Source organism: Eschscholzia californica, unplaced genomic scaffold, assembly GCF_041429995.1.
Source record: "Eschscholzia californica isolate CP2 unplaced genomic scaffold, dmEscCali1.0.p SCAF_5, whole genome shotgun sequence".
Classification (NCBI taxonomy): Eukaryota; Viridiplantae; Streptophyta; class Magnoliopsida; order Ranunculales; family Papaveraceae; genus Eschscholzia; species Eschscholzia californica.
Genome location: NW_028238472.1, coordinates 28,307,294 through 28,326,494, shown reverse-complemented (window position 1 = coordinate 28,326,494; position 19,201 = coordinate 28,307,294). Strand labels below are relative to the sequence as shown.

The 19,201-nt window shown below is 37.5% G+C and overlaps 2 protein-coding genes across 6 annotated transcripts; one reads left to right on the top strand and one right to left on the bottom strand.

Annotated features, from left to right (window-relative positions):
* The first annotated feature begins 636 nt into the window (after window positions 1-636).
* Window positions 637-1,624, top strand: LOC147538099 (uncharacterized). The gene is made up of 2 exons (XM_086642953.1): window positions 637-1,491; window positions 1,595-1,624. The coding sequence occupies exons 1-2, from the start codon at window positions 637-639 to the stop codon at window positions 1,622-1,624; spliced, it is 885 nt and encodes a 294-aa protein (XP_086499079.1).
* A 3,676-nt stretch (window positions 1,625-5,300) lies between these two features.
* On the bottom strand, window positions 5,301-10,799 carry LOC147538098 (transcription factor bHLH74-like). Of its 5 annotated transcripts, XM_086642580.1 has the most exons (10): window positions 10,427-10,557; window positions 8,353-8,417; window positions 7,820-8,243; window positions 7,494-7,727; window positions 7,338-7,403; window positions 7,190-7,258; window positions 6,544-6,615; window positions 6,332-6,457; window positions 6,161-6,248; window positions 5,301-5,948 (listed from the first exon to the last, which is right to left on the bottom strand). In XM_086642580.1, exons 3-10 carry the CDS (start codon window positions 8,162-8,164, stop codon window positions 5,926-5,928), a joined length of 1,023 nt encoding a protein of 340 aa, XP_086498706.1. In that variant the 5' UTR covers window positions 8,165-8,243; window positions 8,353-8,417; window positions 10,427-10,557; the 3' UTR covers window positions 5,301-5,925. The 5 variants fall into 5 exon arrangements, with proteins under 5 accessions (XP_086498706.1, XP_086498704.1, XP_086498702.1 ...); XM_086642578.1 differs by having other exon boundaries at window positions 7,820-8,367; window positions 10,427-10,799; XM_086642576.1 differs by having other exon boundaries at window positions 7,820-8,417; window positions 10,427-10,600.
* Between the last annotated feature and the right edge of the window lie 8,402 nt (window positions 10,800-19,201).

Genomic DNA, 19,201 nt, shown 5'->3' with positions numbered 1-19,201 from the left:
AAGAAGTCGAGTTCTTCCGTCATCAAGGAATCAGAGAAATCAATCTTCTCAAAAGAAACTGAGGGATCTTCTTCTGCATCAAAGAATCAGAGAAATCAATCTTCTCAAAAAAGAAACGAAGGGATCTTCTTCTGCATTAAAGAATCAGAGAAACGATTTCATCAAATGGATAATCCAGAAATTATCAACAACCCACACAACCAGACTGTCAATCATCAACAAGGTCAGATTTCCTATAATGCTAACATCACAAGTTTAATATCTATAAGATTAGATGGTTCAAAATTTTTAATTTGGAAAGACCAAACCGAGAATGCCTTAATTGGAAATGATTTAGTGTGTTATATTGATGGTTCTTATGAGGAACCCCCACAATTAGCTATAATTGAGGGTAGAGACACAGTTAATCCTGCTTACCTTCAATGGAGGAAGAACGATAGTTTCGTTAAATCTTGTATTAAGGCAACTATCACTCAATCAATAGCATCAGACATTCTTGGCTTAAGAACAGCAAGAGATATGTGGAAATATCTTAAGGAAATCTATCTTCAAGAATTTGAAGCCAAGAAATCATCGTTGAGACACAAACTTCAGACCACCAAGAAAAGAAATGTCTCAATTTCTGAGTATTTGAGTATGATCAAGAAATTGGCTGACTCTCTTGTAGCAGTAAATGACCGAGTCAGTGATGCTGAATTGACTCGAATTGCTCTTCAAGGTCTGGGAAAAGAATATTCACAGTTTGTTATCACTGTTCAAAATAGAGATGGAGCTCTAACCTTTGGGGAACTTAGAAGTAGGTTAACCCACCATGAGCATTGGTTGAAAGAGCAAGATTCAGTTGATGAAAATGAGGCTTATTTTATAAGAAGAACCCAACCTAGAGGTACTATGAAGTCTCCTTTCACCAATACTAGAGTTCCTGGTCAAAATCAAGCTTCAGATGGTTCTCAACAAAGGATTCAGTACAAACAAAATCAAAGACAACTAGTGTCTCAACCAAGAAACATATTCTTTGATTATACAACAATCCCTTGTGCTATTTGTTATAATTGGGGGGATACAGCAAGACAATGCAGGATGAGGTTTAAAGATTTTTCAGAATCTTCCACTTCTAACAAACCTCCTCAAAGAAACTTCGCAAATCTACATTTGCAAGAACTTGAGGAAGAAGAGGAAGAAGAAGAAGAAGATGGGTTCTTTGAGCAACATATTGAGGAAGAAGAACAGGCACATTTCCATCACAGTGTTGACATCAATCAACCCACTCAAGAAGAAGCATATTCATCTGGTTCCAATGCAAATGACAAGAAGTGGATTGCTGATACAGGGGCCAGCAGCCACATGACTTACACTAAAGGAAATCTGACTGTTAGTACTCTTTACACAGGCAAAAATGGTGTCATGATAGGAGATGGAAAGTCCTTACCCATTGATAATATTGGTCAGGCAAATGTGAGTGCTGGTTCAGCATCTTTTCAACTCAAAAAGGTATTCCATGTACCAACAATTAAAAAGAATCTCCTTTCTATTTCAAAATTTACAAAGAGAATTTTTGTAGTGTGGAATTTTTTCCTTGGGGGCTTCTTGTTAGGGATCTATGGTCCAAAGAGGTCCTTGTTGATGGCCCTATGGTCAACAACCTATACAGGATTGATCTCACCATTAGTCCTTATAATAGCACAAATGAGAGCATGGAGGAGGCTTATTTTGTGACTGCATCTGCCAAAATATGGCATAATAGGCTTGGCCATCCTTCTAAGGAGATTATTCTAAGCTTAGACAAGGAGAAGAAGATTAAATTGAGTTCTAGAGATTTTTCATCACTATGTTCCTCTTGTCAGTTGAGCAAGAGTCACAGATTGCCTTTTCTCTCCTCTGATTGTAAATCCTCAGGACCCCTTCAATTGATACATTGTGACATCTGGGGGCCAGCACCTGTGACAACAAAGTCTGGTATTAGGTACTATATCCTGTTCATGTATGATTTCAGCAAATTCTTTTGGATATACCCTATGAAACTCAGGTCAGACAGTTTGGGTTGTTTTCAAAACTTCCAAAGACATTATGAGATATTCTTCTCAGTCTCCATCAAATGTTTTCAAAGTGATGGAGCACCTGAGCTATCCAAAGGGGAGTGTAGTGCTCATTTGAATAAGTGTGGGATCATATTCAGAACCTCCTGCCCATACACTCCTGAGCAAAATGGGACAGCTGAGAGAAAAAATAGGCAGATAACATCAGTAGGCAACACCTTGTTGTTCCAGGCATCTATGCCTTCACATTTTTGGTTCCACTTTTATGATACAGCTTCTTATGTCATCAACAGAACTCCCACAAAGGTACTTTCCTATCTTAAACTCTATGAGGTCTTGTTTCATAAAAGTCCAGATTATTCTATGCTTAAAGTATTTGGTTCAGTATGCTATCCTTATTTAGGAGATATGAGGACAAATAAACTTAGTCCTAGATCAGCCAAATGTGTTTTTTTAGGATATAGCACAATACATAAAGGCTATAAATGCCTTGATCTATCTTCTCACAAGGAATATGTCTCCAGACATGTGATATTTGCTGAAACCTGCTTTCCCTTTGTTGAGAAAGACATTTCCAATGCTTCACCTCCACAAGAGAACCTTAATCCATATCACATATTTCAATTACCCTCCTTACACTCCAACCCTGTGTCTTCCATACCTTCCTATCACAACACCTATCCAGTTACTGATCAAGAGTTGGTTCTATCACCTTCTCCTACCTCCTCTTCACATTCATCTTCTGTTTCTCCTACTTCACCAGCTACAAATGACCAATCCACACAATCATCTCCCTCACCAGCCTTACCCATTAATACAAACATCCACCCTATGCAAACCAGACTCAACAGTGGTATCATTAAACCCAAAGGAGTTCCTGATCATGTGGTACATTACACAACACCTTATGCTTTCCATTATTCCTATATTGCTGCCATCTCACCCATTCCTGAACCAAATTCTTATAAGGAGGCTGCTCAAAATGAACATTGGGTACAGGCTATGCAAGCAGAACACAAAGCATTGCTTCAAAACCATACTTGGACATTGACTCCAAGATTACCATCTATGAATGTCCTAGGCTATAAATGGGTGTTCAAGGTTAAGTATAACTCTGATGGGTCCTTGGAAAGGTACAAGGCTAGGTCAGTTGCTCAAGGATACACACAGCAAGAAGGAGTTCATTATCAAGAGACTTTTAGTCCAGTGGTGAAGATTCAGATAGTCAGAGTGGTCCTTACATTAGCTGTGAAACATAAATGGTCTACCCAACAGCTGGATGTTTCTAATGCCTTCCTCCATGGAGAATTAACTGAAGCTGTCTATATGAAGCAACCTACTGGCTTTGAAGACCCTACTCACCTTGGTTATGTGTGTCTCTTACAAAAGTCTTTTTATGGGCTTAAACATGCACCTAGAGCTTGGTTTACAAGGATAGCTTCTTACTTGCTCAGATGGGGTTTCTTGAGAAGCTCTTCAGATACATCTATGTTTGTGTACTCTCAAGATGGCCAGCTGCTCATTTTCCTTCTATATGTGGATGATATCATCCTCACTGGTTCAAGTGTGTCTTTAATTGACAGATTGGTGAAAGATCTTGGAGCTGAATTTGCTATGAAACAGTTGGGGTCTCTTCACTATTTCCTAGGTATAGAGGTTGAGTCTTGTGCTTCATCTTCTTCTTTGAAGTTGACTCAAACAAAATATATAATTGAGCTGCTCCTTAAGTCTGAGCTTTTGGATAGCAAGCCTAGCTTAATCCCTGTGTCATATGGAAAAAGGGTATCAAAATTGGATGGAGAACCACTTCAAGATCCTTTGTTTTATAGAAGTCTTGTTGGTGGTCTTCAATATGCCACCATGACTAGGCCTGATATCACCTTTGCTGTAAATTACTTAGCACAGTTTATGCAAGGTCCCAGCTCCATTCATCTCATTTTGCTCAAGAAAGTTCTTAGGTATCTTAAAGGTACTTTGAATGCTGGTATTACTATTTCATCAGGGGACATTTCTTGTATATCAGGTTATTCAGACTCGGACTGGGGCAGCTGTCCAAATTCTCGTAGGTCCACAAGTGGCTTTTGTGTATTTCTTAGCTCTGCACTCATTTGTTGGTCCTCTAAGAAGAAACATGTGGTCTCTAGGTCCTCAACTGAGGCAGAATATAGAGCACTTTCATTAGCCACTTCAGAAATGTTGTGGATTTCTTACTTACTGAAAGAGCTCCATGTTGAAGTGAAGCTGCCTATGATACTCTTTTGTGATAATATGGGAGCTAAATATCTGACTTCTAATCCTGTTCTTCATGCTAGGACCAAGCATGTAGAAATAGACTTTCATTTTATCAGGGATTTAGTCTTAAATCATACACTTGAAGTGAAATTTGTTGCAACAACAGACAATTTGGAAGATATCTTCACCAAAGGAGTTTTGTTTTCCACTCTCAACTTCATTAGATCCAAACTCATGTTTGTTCCTGATTCGAAACATGTGTTTGAGGGGGGCTGTAAGAGAGAAGAAGATGATAAGCATGATCAGCTGACAGCAGAGCTGAAAGAAGAGTAACTCTGTCTATCGGCGCCTCCGTCACTCGTGTGGTTTTTTCGTGTGTCTATGAGTTAGTTAGGATAATCAGTAGTTAAATCAGATTAACAACTCTTAACTGTTTTCACTTTCTCGCTCTAGAGTTGTTTGTTATTTAAGTGAATCGTTGTAATCAAGAATTCTTACAAAAGTTAATGAAATCAATTCTTACTTTCTTTCACCAGGTTTCTATTTTTTTTTGTTAAAACATGGACAGGTTGATTCCACTTTCTGTATAACACCCATTGACAATTTGACACCAATATTTGTTCTTCGGCTAAAATTCGTAGAACAAATAGTTAGGAGCTGTGAACTTGACAACTCTGATGAATCCTTCACTCTTTTGTTATGACCATTTCTTTCTCCAGTGAGTTTTTATCCGAGGGAAATGTTATAGATAAAATGCCCAAAATTGTTAAACGCAATCCCAAAATTGTTAAACGCAATCTCCCTAACGGCGAAACCACATATAATTAGAGGCAATGTGGTTTTGAAGGCAATGCCCATCTTCATTCTTCTACGGCGACAAAAGTTCGCTCGCCGGAAATTCAATCCATTTTATTTTCTTTTTTCTCCATCTTGCTTCTTTATTTCTTCTTCTTCTTCTTCTTCTTCCTCTTGATGAAAACTATCGGATTGATGTGACCTGATTACTTAAAAACCAAAAGAAAACAATGGAAATAATGAACAAACACATAAGAACACGAGATAATTGGTTCAGTGAGTATGACAGATAACTTCGCGTCTTCACCATGAAAGAAGAATAACTTTTGCAGACACTCCCAAGAGCTTTCTCCTGAACCCTAACCCATTACTGCATTAATTTCTAACTTGAAAAGTTAGGCACTCCGCTACATTGAAAACCCTCTTTTACTATTATAAGCAACTACGAGGGTAACTGAAGAGAAGTAGATCTCCGAAACCCTGAATCACTTGCAATTTTTGACATGAAACAAAAGTTTTGGGCAAGGAAGGACTTGGCCCCACATTGCTTAGGAGCCTTCAGACATGGTTAAACTGAATAGAAGCTCACAATCTGGTTTACTAGGCTGCGGTCGAAGGGGCTCATCCACTTCGTCGGGGAGAGTGAAGAGGGAAAGAAGAAGATAGAGAAATTAGTTTTGAGTTAAAGCCCCCTCGCCGGTGATTTTTTGCCGGAGAAGAAGGAAGATGGGCATTGCCTCTAGCCATACTTGGTCAACTTGTTTTGACCAAGTCTTTGGTGAAAAACACTTTGCCTTTAACAACTTTGGCCATTGCAAAGTTCCCTTTATCGAGTACGTCGGAAATTTTTCCATAGATATGATTATAGCTCGGCTTTCGTATGACCTGCAGGACATATTTTTGGAGCTAATTAAGATATTATAACGATCTTGAAACAAACCAATGTCAGGAAAATAAGATTTCTCAAAATCAACATCTAATTTGAATCTGACTCATCCAAATCTGAATCGTCGGAGTCAAATGAACTCAAACGCAACCCAAATCAGTCATTCAAACGAGTCAGACAAAAGCGAAAACTTGGGATAAAAAACACTAACCATTCAAACCCATACTGTCAAGAACTTGGTTTGGAATAAAACCCATTTGAATCATGGTTTGGAGCTCGTCGTGCCATGTGTTTGGAGCCTGTAAATAATCCTTGAATCAATTACTAAAATTACAAGGCAAAAAAATCGCTTTGAAATATAAGGATCTTTTCGCGAACATACTTGAGAATCTGTACATAGCATAGCTTGCATTGCTCCATGTTGGTTAGTAACTGGGAGAGGAAAAGTAGGCGTAACTCCAGGAGCAAATCCGAGGATAGATGAACCTAGAGCTCTCGAGTGAAGTACCTAAATTCAAAATCAAAGTTGAGACTAACTTGCGAAAATCTGAAAGAACAAACAAAAAATTGATGAACTAAATTGCTCTTACTTACATCCTTCGATAGAATCTGATCTATATTAAAATTTAGTTCTGGATTGACAGTGGCAAGTTTCATCGAAAGGAACTGTAGAAGTAAAGTAAGTAGAACATTAAATAGACCGTACTTCAAAGCAACACTTTCAACGAAGAATTGGAAAAGTCTAGACAATATAATGAGGTATAGGCTAGAAATTGTAGCTACATCTAAAGCTTGTAGCATTTAAAGAGTTCAAATTTTCATTGCGGATATTTGTCAGGGGCGGAACCATGAGTACTTTAAGACGCATTTGTTTGTATAGGCTACTCCAAGGGATAAACTGATAGGTTAACTCGTGTATACCTGCAAATGTTAACCTATTAGGCTACTTCTAATAGGAAATCGATAGTAGGATGACCCTTGCTAAGAGGAGAGTTAGCTAACTAGTGGGTCTGCCACTGGTACACTAAAATGGATTTCTAGAATCGTCTGATCAGTATTTATTTCAGCATCGTAACCAGTCCCTTAAGTGGCATCATAAACATTTTAGATCAAGAAGTTATTGGTGCACGATTCAGCATGAAAATTGGCTTTTTAAGGTTTAATAGCATAAATATTTTCATCACCTCGTGACCCAAAAATGAAAGAGCCATTACATCATTTCAATCTTTGGGATGCATACCTCGACTTGTTGTTGCAGTGACTGAACATAATTGATTATCTCATCGAGCATGACTGCTTTCCCAGTAATCTACACAACAACAAAACCATTTGATTTAGAAACCAATAGCAGGACAAAAAAAACCCCAATAAAACATTCTTACGCTTACCTTATTGCAACCCGGAACAAGATCCTGTAATAGTTTCATCCGTTCGCTAATCTTTTCTCGTCTCACCTACAAGCCAATCAGATATTTAGTTAGATTAAAAACCCTACACAGAGAGAGAGAGAGAGGGATGCAAAATCTAGAAGAAACATAACTCACTCTTTCTGCTAAGCTATGACTATTAGTAGCCTGGCCTCGTTTAGCCCTAATATGAATATAATCTTCTTTAGGATCTTGCCCATCTGGGGAACTATCTTTAGCCTGTTTACCGTTTTGATTTGCACGCGAAATTACGGTTACAATCTTCCCCGATTTTGATATGTTTTCATTTTCTTCGTTACTGTTAAGAGTCCCATCTGAAATATACTTCTGTTGATCTTCTTCCGCTTCATTCTGCCACAGAAACAAACAAATCAAACTATTTCATTTGACAGTCATTGAACACCCAAGATCTTAAGAATAATGCAAAAATCTCAAAAATTTACCTCAATGCAATTGAATTGACTATGATGAGTCTTTCCTGAGTGATGATCAGGTAACCTCTTTCTTTTCTTTCCATCTGGTGAAGAATTTCTTGAATTAGCAGCAATACCCTCCTTATTGAAGGTAGATGGACCACCATTAATCATCTGGGTTTCTTCAGGTAAGGTAACGGAACTGACCATTTCCGAGTAATTCCTACTACCAAATGTCGGAAATTTCGGTGTTAGATCTACAAGTCTTGTATTATTAGGATATTGAACAATTTGAGAAGTACTACTAACTCCCTGATTTCCATAAACACCATAGGAAGAGAGAGAATTTTGATTAGGATGATTTTGAGATGCCATTGAAGTACCAGTAAATTCCCCATTATGAGCTAGTGAAAGAATTGGATCCCAACCGGTACCGAAAAATGATTCTACTCCACTAGAAGATTCACATAGAGACATTGAGTTCAATACATTGTTCTTTACAATCTTTACAGAGGGTGGATTTGTATAAATCCCAGAAGATGAACAATTCAGAAAACTCTCACCTCTTTGTTGAATTCCTAAATTAGAATTATCATCAGAACCCATGATCCAAAACCAACCCAAAACCCTAAAAAAATTCCAAATTGATCCAAATTAAGAACTTTAAAGCGAATTTCTTTCAGGCATCAACAAAGAACAAATGAAATTAGAAGCTTTCTACAAGCAAGGGGCATAGAATCTATCTTAACTTTCTTGTCTTCTTATCTTAACTTTCTTTATGATGTCTTAAGATTAATCCTAATTAATGTGATAAAGAAAAAAAATTACTCAAAAGACAAGAAAGTGAACCTTTCAGAGGATAAAGCAGAAAAAGTAGTAAAGAATGACATTAGTTAACAGCTCATCAAAATAAACATGAAAGAAAGCAGATTCCCTTTTACCTCTTTTGTTTCATTAATAAACTAAAATCATCCAGTCAATTACTTGATTAACCATGAATTTTAGTATAAACAAACTTCAATTTTTTCTATAAATAACCACCAACTTGATTATCATCATGAACTGAAAGTACAATAATGGTGTTTAAACAAACCCTATCATTATTAATATTCAAATCTTAAAACCTAAGAAAAAGGGTTGTAACAAAAACCCTTTTCAGATATCTATAATTTTCCCCAAAATGAAATGGGTATCTACAAGAAAAACTCTAATTGCTTGAATTTTAAAAGAATTTCAAAATGGGTAAAAGGTTTCCATGTTTCCACCACTTCAAACTACCATAAACCCACTAATAGGGGTGGGAATCGGGCCGGGCTCGGGCCCCCATGGGCACCTCTAACTCGGGTTCGGGCGTTTCGGGTAACCTATGTGAAAGCCCATCTAGCTTGGCGGGCGGACTCGGGCCGGGCAAAAGTAGAATTCTTTTATCCAAAGCCCGCCATGGGTACTAGCCCGCGACAGGCTGAATGGGTTCCGGGCATGCCGGGCTTCGGGCCATTCATTAAAAAATATGGAAAGTAAAGTTGATACCAAAATAGAGAGAAATCCAGTCAAAATCTAAAACAATCATCATACCATTAATCATAGATTCAGAGATATGAATCTCAAAGGGTCACCATCTTCATCTTATATGAATTTTTTGTTTTTTTTACAGATCTAAAAAACCGGATTAAAAATTTTAAAACGTTATAAATCTAGGAGTATCATCATCATCATCATCATCGCTTTGTTCAAAGAAATAAAAGTTTTAGATCTTGTATCACCATCATCATAAACATCGAATGCACAATCGATTTCTAGAGAAGATAAACGCCATTAGTTCTGTTAATGTTGTGAGTCATGAACGGATCTATAACCCTTTCTCTTGAGACAAATCTAAAGAACGATAGGGAGGATAGAGTTGAGTTGCAAAACCTAAGATGAACCCTAAAATGAAGAGTGAAGAAGGTTAGAAAATGTGAAGAATCTAGTTCTAATTTTTGCCTCTTGATCTATGTTTATCCTTTTGTCCCTCCCTCTCTCTGTAACCAAGGAGACAATGTGCATCTCTTCCTTTCCATCTCTAACCAGGCGGCAAGTGAAAAGAGAATAAAGAGGTTAGAATTATATTACGGTTTTGGGTGAAAGGAAAGTTTATTTTTATATGTTAGACTTAGCCTAACTTTATGAAACGGGCTTACTTGACGGGCTTAGTACACGGGTAAGAGTTTTTAAGATAGAGCCCAAGCCCGCCCACTATATATAGGCGGGCCGGGCGGGCACTACCCGTGTCGGGTTCCGGGCTGAACGTTTTCTCGCCGGGTCTGGGCGGTCCGGGCCGGGTTTCGGATTCTCGGGCAGAATTCCCACCCCTACCCACTAATAAAAAACCCTAATAAATCAATTCAAGAGCATCCAATACTAGTCCAAATCTCACTAAAAACCAAAATCTACCACTGGGTCATTGCAGAAACTGTCAACAAAAATGAATAAAAAAGAAGAAAAGAAAAATTTACTCCAATATTTTGTAGATTAAAAGACAATATAAATTGCTTACCTGCCCAAAATTTACAGGTGAAAGTTAATATGATTTAAAAAATCAATAGATTAACCACTACTGCTAACTAATTTTGGTGATAAATTAAATGAGAAACTTACATGATAAGCTCTGGTAAGCTTTCCAGTTTTTTTAATTGATATTTGATTATGATGAGAAATGTTCATCTCTTCAACTGGAAGCTTTGGTTGATAGTATATCTTTTACTCTGACGTTTTTGCCAACCATTATTTTACCAGACACATGCTGTTTTGCACTCAATTCTGTTCACTCCCAACTAAGTCCCTTTCTTTTCTTTTGAGGAACAGTTATTATTTTGAGGAACAGTTATTATGAAGTAGTGGTACATCATCTTCCATAAGAGCAAGTCCAGTCTAGGGGCTCGGCTCCCAATTTTGAGAGTCCCTGGATTTTGAGAGTCCTTTATTTTTTTCACTTCGGCGTTCTAAGAGGGATTCCCAAATCTAATTTTTCAATTGTTGAAATTAAAATTCATTACAATACATACAAAATAAATCAAAACTAATTTAAATCCCATATTCACCCAGTCTGCCATCAATTTGTCATGAACAACAAGTTGTGCGGGAGACATGTTTGAAATATCTTTGTTCATCAATTCTAACCCTATTTGCATCCGCGCATTTTCAACATTTTGTCGTCGAACTCCTATATATTCTCTTTGCAAGTCTATATTTTCGTTTTCCACACTTATGGACTCTTGCTGAAGTCAATCTAGACTCATGACTCGCATTTCCCTCTTTCCAAAACTCAACCACTGTAGAACTTTCACCACTTTCAACTTATCTTTTTTCTTGCTTGATTTTCTTCCAAGTGGTCTTTCTTGGGTTGTAGAGAGATATCTTTTGTCTTGGTCGAAAGAAGGTTTTCTTTTGTTTGATGAAAATTGGGATAAGTTTGATGACCATTTGGGATGGTCTTTCAAATAACAATGTTCGAACTTAAAAGCTTTGCCACCATTGTTTTGTTTAAACAACTCATGTGCACATTTTAACTCCAAAATAAAAAATTTAAATTTCATAATGTTGTCAAAAATAAAAAATGAAGACACTAGGCTAAAAAATGTAACATCAAGTTTAATTACCCGATCATTATCATTTTCTCCACTTCTTGGCATTCTTTGCAACAATGCCAAATGACCACAAAACTTCGAGCACTGCTTTTTAATCTCGCTCGAACGACATTTAAGACCCTTCGTAGCACGACTTTGGTTTGTAAGTTCGTTGAATTGTTCGGCAATTTTGTTTCAAAAAGTACCTCATTTTTTATAATTTTCAATAATCGCATCAATGACGATATTTAAATAACCGTTCAACCGTTGACTAACGTCAAGAAGTCAAGAAAAAACCAAGAAGCCCAACGGGACGATATTTTATTTCAAAAATGCGTGATCAGAAGATAAATTACGTGACGTCACAGAATCGCGCATGAAAAGGAAATTAATTGCTTGAGCAAAAGTCGAAACGTGTCTCGGGAGAACAAACAACACGTCCATCAGTCCAAGACAAACACAACTTGAATCAGTCCTGGCAAGAACGACCTTAGAGAACAGAGGTTTTACCATCAGCAGTGGGTATCTACCAGCTCGGTGTAAATCAGCTCAGGAATATGCAGCTTTGGGAAACCAAAAGAAAGACCGAGCTTCATGAAATAGCTATGGTCCTGGTAAAATCCTCGACTTCAGGGTCTTCAATGTTTAAAACACACGAGTTATTTCTACTCCTAGGTCTCATTACTTTCGACTAAGGAGTGGCGGGACTCATGATGATGCATAAAATGTCCAGACGTTGACTAACGTTTGAAGAGTCAAGATCAGACCTGAAGTCTACAGGGTCAAGCCGACTTAAGGCAGCAGGACCGCTGAGCTCCTGATGGTCCACCGAATGTTCCCCTAACTTGGAGGTCGACCAGAAGAAACCAACCTTGCAAGACACCCTTGGTATGGACAGATCAGCCCTGGGGTCTTCAAAGGAGTGAGAGGGGTCACACATGTTCGGCCAGTGTCTTACGCCCAGAACTAGGGAGGCAGCAGCGCCAAGCGACCTACCGACTTAATCCCGAAACTTCTAGCAAGATCTTAGTCGGCTACACATCTCGAAGTGTTTAAGCCAGTTTGGACTCCACATTGTTGGGTTTTACACCCTTCTACTAGTGTTTATAGCGGAAATAAGACATTTAATGTCTACACTAGTATTCCCAGGATCACATGCATAAGCCCATAATAATACTACGTAAAACTAGAAAGATAAATACCTTATTCGCTAGTTTTCCCTCGAACCTTTCTAATTGGTTATGAGAAGACCAAGAGCTTCAAGCGTATCTCCTCTACTTGGGACACGAGAAATCAACTTGATCTCCCACCTTGTTGTTTAGCTAACAAACCAATGGTGGTTGGAAGAAGAGCACCTTTCTTCTTGACTAGATAGATAGTTATGGGAATTAGCTCACTTTCTCTTCTCTACTTGATATGGTAGAGTAAGAAAGCTTAGAGAGAAATTTTACACCTTATTCTCTGCCCTAAGAGTGTTTATATAGAACCCTAATAAGAATCCACCTCCTTTTAGGTTTCCTAAAACACCCTTTAGAATAAGATTTGGTTGCCAATACGTGGACAAACAGAATTTTTAAGTGGACAAACACCTTTTGGGTGTAAATATAATCTATTAGATTTTGGGGAAAATTTTTTTTTTTTCTCTCTAAAAGTCTTACCTTCACGGCCATCACCAGTGAGATCGAAACTTTTCATCCTTTACACCAACAACGATTCCATTAGTATCATACTATCAACCATGTTTACTAGAAATGTCAATTTCTTATTTCTTTTATTTATGAGATACATTACCATGATTGGTGTGTGGGTTCTTTTAGGGTTTGGATGTTTGGATTTAGGTGAAGACCCTGGATATCTGTCCTTAAGAATTCATCATATTGTAAAGTCTTTGATTGTGTTCACTGATTAATAATGGATTTTATTTATCCTTTTCAACTACTTTTCAACTTATAATTAATCAGATAGATAAATCTTTGATCGTGTTCACTAATTAACTATGGATTTGATCTTCCTAGATATTGAACTAATCACAAATACATATTTTGATTACACAATGTACATCTCTCTATTCACACCCATCTATTTCTAGAGAGAGAGAGAGAGATTTTTAGAGAGAGAAAGGGTGAAACCACACAGTATTCCCCCTCTCTAGATCTCGATTTATTTTAGAGATATGAGTCGTGGTAAGAAAATCTAGGTTTGAAGTTTGGAAGAACTTGACGAGGAAGAACATCTAGATATGAGTATCGATGGAGTAAATTAATGAGATTCAGGAAGAAGAAAGAGAGTGTCCAAATAAAAAAACTGTTTGTCCATCTATTGCCCACCTAAGATTTAAGTAAATTGTCAAAAATAGCAACTATTGATATTTTCTCAATTCCCTAAGGAGATGACGTCCAAACCTAGCCAAAATTGGCATATTTAATGTTCATAACATAAGGAAACGCCCCTTTAAAGATCAGCCCAATCCGAGCCCTAAAAGTGCCCGAATCGGCCTTGGCCCAAAAACCCTGTTTTTGGCTCTTTTGTACTATCTTTGCCTAATTCCTTTTTAGGCCTATGAGATATGTTTATGGGACATTCCCGTTGTTATATCTCACTCCCACTATTCATATCCTAGATAAATTTAACACTCTTATGTGTAACCCGTTGTAGGATCCGATCGAAGTTAGCCGCGAATTACTTCGTAAATCGATGATCGTAGTTGGTCTCTAGCTACAACTCTACGATCCCTAAATCAATCGGACTTGATAATCTTCCACATCAATTTTCCTATCCGATAAATTTTTCGAATTGTCACCTTGGTCGAAGGACATCTCCTTCAACTCCTTCAGACTCCCACTTGGACTTAGAACAAGTACAATGCTCGACTCCCATGTCACTTAGTATCTCATCTGATACGTCACGTCATTCAGACTTTCTTGATCTCGAGTACAACTGTCAAAACAAATGATTAACTTTTAATCCATTTGAGCACGACCATGCATTTTCAGTTGTTGCTCGTCAAGTGGCCCGAGGACACTGTATCCTAACATAGTTAGGAGGACATAATCCATTATTGCGCTCCCACTCAACTTCATGTCTATCCCGTCCTTCCTAGTATCCGTTTTTAAAACCTCCTTTTATGGCGCGGCGTTTAACGGAACTAAAGTCGGACATTCCTTACATTAGATGAGCTGAGCACTCATGTTTTAAGGAATCTCTCCAATCTTGTGTTTTGAGAAGTATTTGACGTTCATCAAGAGTGATGTAACTCTCATTAGAGGGTTATCCAGTGTGTAAACCTTTTACACACCCACGTAGTCGAATCGAATACACTATTCCTATTCACTTAATAGGGTTTCATTCATCAGATCACTTTTCTGACAAACCTATTCGGAATGTTTTATTGTCTATGGACTGTCGTTTAAATACTAAACCAAATTTAGACGATTTGCGAAATAACTCTATTATTTCTGATAACGAGAGTTATAAATCTGAGCCTCTTCCGTAAAACTCTTTTACCCACTCAGTTTTACTTGTCGAGGTTTATTCCAAATTTTCCTCATGCCTTAGACTGTGTATGAATCTCATACTATGTCTTAGGTGACAGTTTAGTTTGACTAACGTGGTAGTCGGTTTTTAAACTTTGATTATTATCAATTAATTTGAAGATTGCTATCTTCAACCTTGATAATTTCTAGTAATCTTTACTATGATGACTTGTTCAACTATTTGTACTACTTTCATCCTTCAGCCTTTTAGGATGTTTGAGTAGTGTCTCGGGTTTTCAAACCGAATTGGATGTCTAAATGCTAATCATGTTCGAAATGATTGACTTTATGTTTACTAACATAGATGTCTCTCTCACGCGTGCTTGCTCATCGATGTCTTTTAGACTCCGAGTGTTGCAACGCTCTTGGTCATGAGTTTTTGGGTCGAAATTCTTTTAGACTTTTCTGAGTCTTAGATTTTCGGTTTCGGATCTCAATCATCTCAACGTACTGAGTCTCTCTATTCCTATCATCTTTTTTATCTATGCTTATAGATCTTCAGATGCCCGAAATGACATTTTATCCTTGTGTGTGGTCCTTTTATTGAGTAAGTTTGTTACTGTTATACAACATCTTATGTCGCACTCAATGTTTTGTATGTACTCTGCATATGGACCCGGAAGGTTTGTTTCTCCCACTTACCTTCTTGAAACTCGTGATTCAAGATTTTTCTTCATTCCTCAGGAATCAAACTTCCATAATTGCCTTTATGAATCGAAGGTTCTAACTCTTGCTTGCTTTTAATCCGTCGATGGATTTCTGAAGCATGCTAATGGACACAACTGGACTAGAGGAATCTTATTCGTCTTGTCTGGTTTCGGGAAACATGAATGTTTCCATCCTTCTCAGTTTTCAATTCCGGAAAACTAATTTAGGTCTTCCGTTGACTTAAATTATCAAGCTACATCTCTTGATGAGATATGGATTCCATGATGATTTTTGGGTTCTAGCCAAAATCTAGAGTCAGTTTCCGTCTCTGCGCAGGTCTTTTATCTCTTCAGAAATAACCTTTATCTTCTGAATCTTTGAGATTTTTCTTTTGATCTTAAGGGCTTAATGAACAACAATTTGGAATGTTCTCAACAGCTTTGAGATATTCCGTTAGAGAAACTTTCAACTACTTTGACAGTTCTCCTGCGAATTATATTCGCTTTTGTGCGGTAGGTTTTTAAGATCCAATCTTTACCTTTTCCTTTTCCGAGGAACCGCGGTTTTACTGTCTTTCAACAGTTTTGTGGCTCTTGGTCGAACTTAATCGGCCTGTACATTTTTCATGATTGTTCTTCATGACCCTTCATGATTTTTCTCATGGTCGAATTAATTCGATTGTACTTTTCTCCCACTTATTCTTGTAATAATTAGTACTTTTCTCCCAGATTACTAGGTGTGCTAATTACTATAAGAATACTATCATGAGCAACAAACACTTTGTTCTCTTGATTGCTTGTGGAAAAAGCCCAAATTTCTTCTAAAGAAATTGCGTCAGACTTTTAAGCTAATTTTGTATCCCTGTAGATGTTTTTACACGAGATTTTAGCTTTCAGACGGATGTTGGTAAATGTGTGAAACAATCGTTTCTAGACTATGTCCCAAAATATTCGGAAGACTGGCTTAAACCCATCATGAATCATGCATAGCAGTGTTCGATTTCTCCCACTGAATCCACCATCCCTCAGATGTGTTCCATGGAGTGAGTTGGGAAACGGTTTCTCAACTCCTTTGATGGTTATCAAGTGTTTGACTCAAGTTTTCACCACTCTAATCTATTCGGATGGCTTAAACTCTCTTGTCAAAGTGATTGTTTACTTCGGTTTGTACTTTGTTTGAACCTTTCAAACATTCCGACTTCACACTTGATGACTTGCACGTTTCCGTACTTCATTTAAGTTTGCCAGTGTACATATTGAAGTTTCTCTCGTTAGCTTCTGCAAGTAAACTTATAGGTCTGTATAGTACCGTATGAGCCCTAATAGATTACTAGTCTCCATGCCCTTTTAAAAGGGGTGACTTTGTCAATTAGTCCTTAAGACTTAATCGACAATGTTGAAGTTAATGAGTTTGAATCTCTTGATATCAGCCATTATCAATGTTAACCTTTAGTTAATTTACCACTGGTATAAAATATCAAATGTTTCTAGAAGAACAAAATAATTACTATTAAGTTCTAAGCTAGATCAGTGTCTAAAAGAAGACTTTGATCCCTTTCAGCATCCCTAGCATTACTGTTTCTGCTCCCTCTTGGATCTTTACTTCTTTTAGTCAAGTATGTGATTTCCTTGAGCTTTACCGAGCCGCACATCCGGTTTAAAATACCTGATGAAGGAATTTTACGATACTTGTTTTTAACTTTGTTAACAAGGATACGGAACCGGAATTCATAATTCCATTCCATTTGTCTTCCAGGTGCTAAAGGTAGTTTCATTTTAAATGGTCTAGCATTGTTTGGAAACATTCACAGTAATGAGGAATACTCTTGATCATGTACTCGGCAACTGCTTTCCTTTGATCAAATGTTTGTCTCACTTGACTGATCCTTTGCCCTTTTGAATCTCAAGAACTCTTTCTTAAACTGGATATTCCCATAAATTTTCCGACGATCTTAGCCTTTGATCAAATGGTGGTCGCTATGGGGAACCCAGAAATTTGCTAAGGGGAGATCGGCTGCACTTAAACTACTCATATTTTCCGACGATCTTAGCCTCGAACCACATCGAAAAAGGGGGATTCTCTCATCATTTTCTTTCCATTTCTTATTCAATCACCATGTTTAGCTAGCTTTAGTGTATCGATTATATGAGATGAAATGTGATGAATTCGTGATTATGTTTAATATGATTTGATGTTGATTATGAATTGATGTTCATTTAATTCGATTATCGTTTTGATCGTATTTTCATGTGTCTTGTCAAGCACTTCGCATAGTTAATAGACGAAACGAAGTATTCGATATCGATCGTAGTCTAAGTCATATTTTCATGTGTCTTGTCATGCACTTCACATAGTTAGGCGACTAGACAACACTTTCGACGACTCGGGATTAACCGATTTAGGACGTTTGTTTGACTAAGTATGATCTCCGGATATACGTAGTGCTTATAGACACCACCTTAGGAGTCGAACATCGGTTATACTTTGAACATTAGATCGGACCATACATAGTTGTAGGTTTATCATCATCGGATTCTCGGTTCGACACCTCTCTCACTTATTTATCTTCCGACTCTTGTTGCCCCCCCGACTCTTGTTCCTTCGATTCTTCTCTCGAATCTCTCTCGCCCGTTTTACTTTGATTGTTTAGTAGTTTTATTTGTTTTCTTTATTTCTTATTAACCAATCTTTAAACCCCCCATTTATCTTTGTTCATTTCCTTTTTAGCCTAAGTTAGTATTTGACATCTAAACCGAGGGATAAGACCCTTCGTTATCCAAACTACCAACCTATCGTTGGATCGACTCCGGGTTTTTACCGGTTACTACTTGATACCTCCGCTTGGGTGTGCAACCTTTTCGGGTGCATCAAGTTTTTGGCGCCGCTGCCGGGGATAGGTTTAGTAGTTTAGATATCGTTTACGTGTTTTGTTCATTAGTTTAGTGTTATTTGCTTACTTGGACGTTTATTTTCTTTGTTTTTTTAGTTTCTTTTTAATTCTTGTTTTCTTTGAGGTACTCATCCAAGGAGCTTTAAAGGACGAAAGCAAACAAGTTTGGGGATAAAAAGGTAGAGACAAGAAAAGGGAAGAGGATCCAATTGTGGTAACAAACGCCACCTCTAGTATCGTTCCTTAACCTTTACCTATTTGAGCAGCGTAAGTGCATTTGCATCTTGTCTTTTATTGATAGTTGTAGTCGAATTGAACACTTGTGATTGCTTGCATTTTTTTAATTGTGCTTCAATGGATGTTAATGGGAATGATAGTTGGAATGATGGGTATGAGGTTCATCGACCGCTTAGAAGTCTTAGGGACTACCTTGAACCTAATATGGCTAGCATACCTTCATGCATCATATTTCCGAGTAATGTGTGTAATTTAGACATAGACCCTGAGATTATTCCATTACTTCCTATATTTCGAGGCTTAGAGAATGAAGATCCATATTTTCATTTGAGAGAGTTCGATGAGATTTGCTCGATACTCCCAATCAATGGAGAACTTGAGGGAATCGCTAAGCTCAAATTATTTCCGTTTTCATTAAAAGAAAAGTCGAAGATATGGTTTCATTCTTTAAGGCCTAGGACTATAAGAAGTTGGGATGAGATGACTAGGGTGTTTTTGA

What these genes read in the sequence shown, in the direction of transcription:
- LOC147538099 (XM_086642953.1), top strand. Translation starts at nt 637, where the DNA reads ATGATCAAGAAATTGGCTGACTCTCTTGTAGCAGTAAATGACCGAGTC. An exon ending in CATCTTTTCAACTCAAAAAG is followed by an intron (nt 1,492 to 1,594) that starts GTATTCCATGTA and finishes GCTTCTTGTTAG; the next exon opens with GGATCTATGGTCCAAAGAGG.
- LOC147538098 (XM_086642575.1), bottom strand. An exon ending in GTCAATTCAATTGCATTGAG is followed by an intron (nt 7,728 to 7,819) that starts GTAAATTTTTGA and finishes TTTCTGTGGCAG; the next exon opens with AATGAAGCGGAAGAAGATCA. An exon ending in GTCATAGCTTAGCAGAAAGA is followed by an intron (nt 7,404 to 7,493) that starts GTGAGTTATGTT and finishes ATTGGCTTGTAG; the next exon opens with GTGAGACGAGAAAAGATTAG.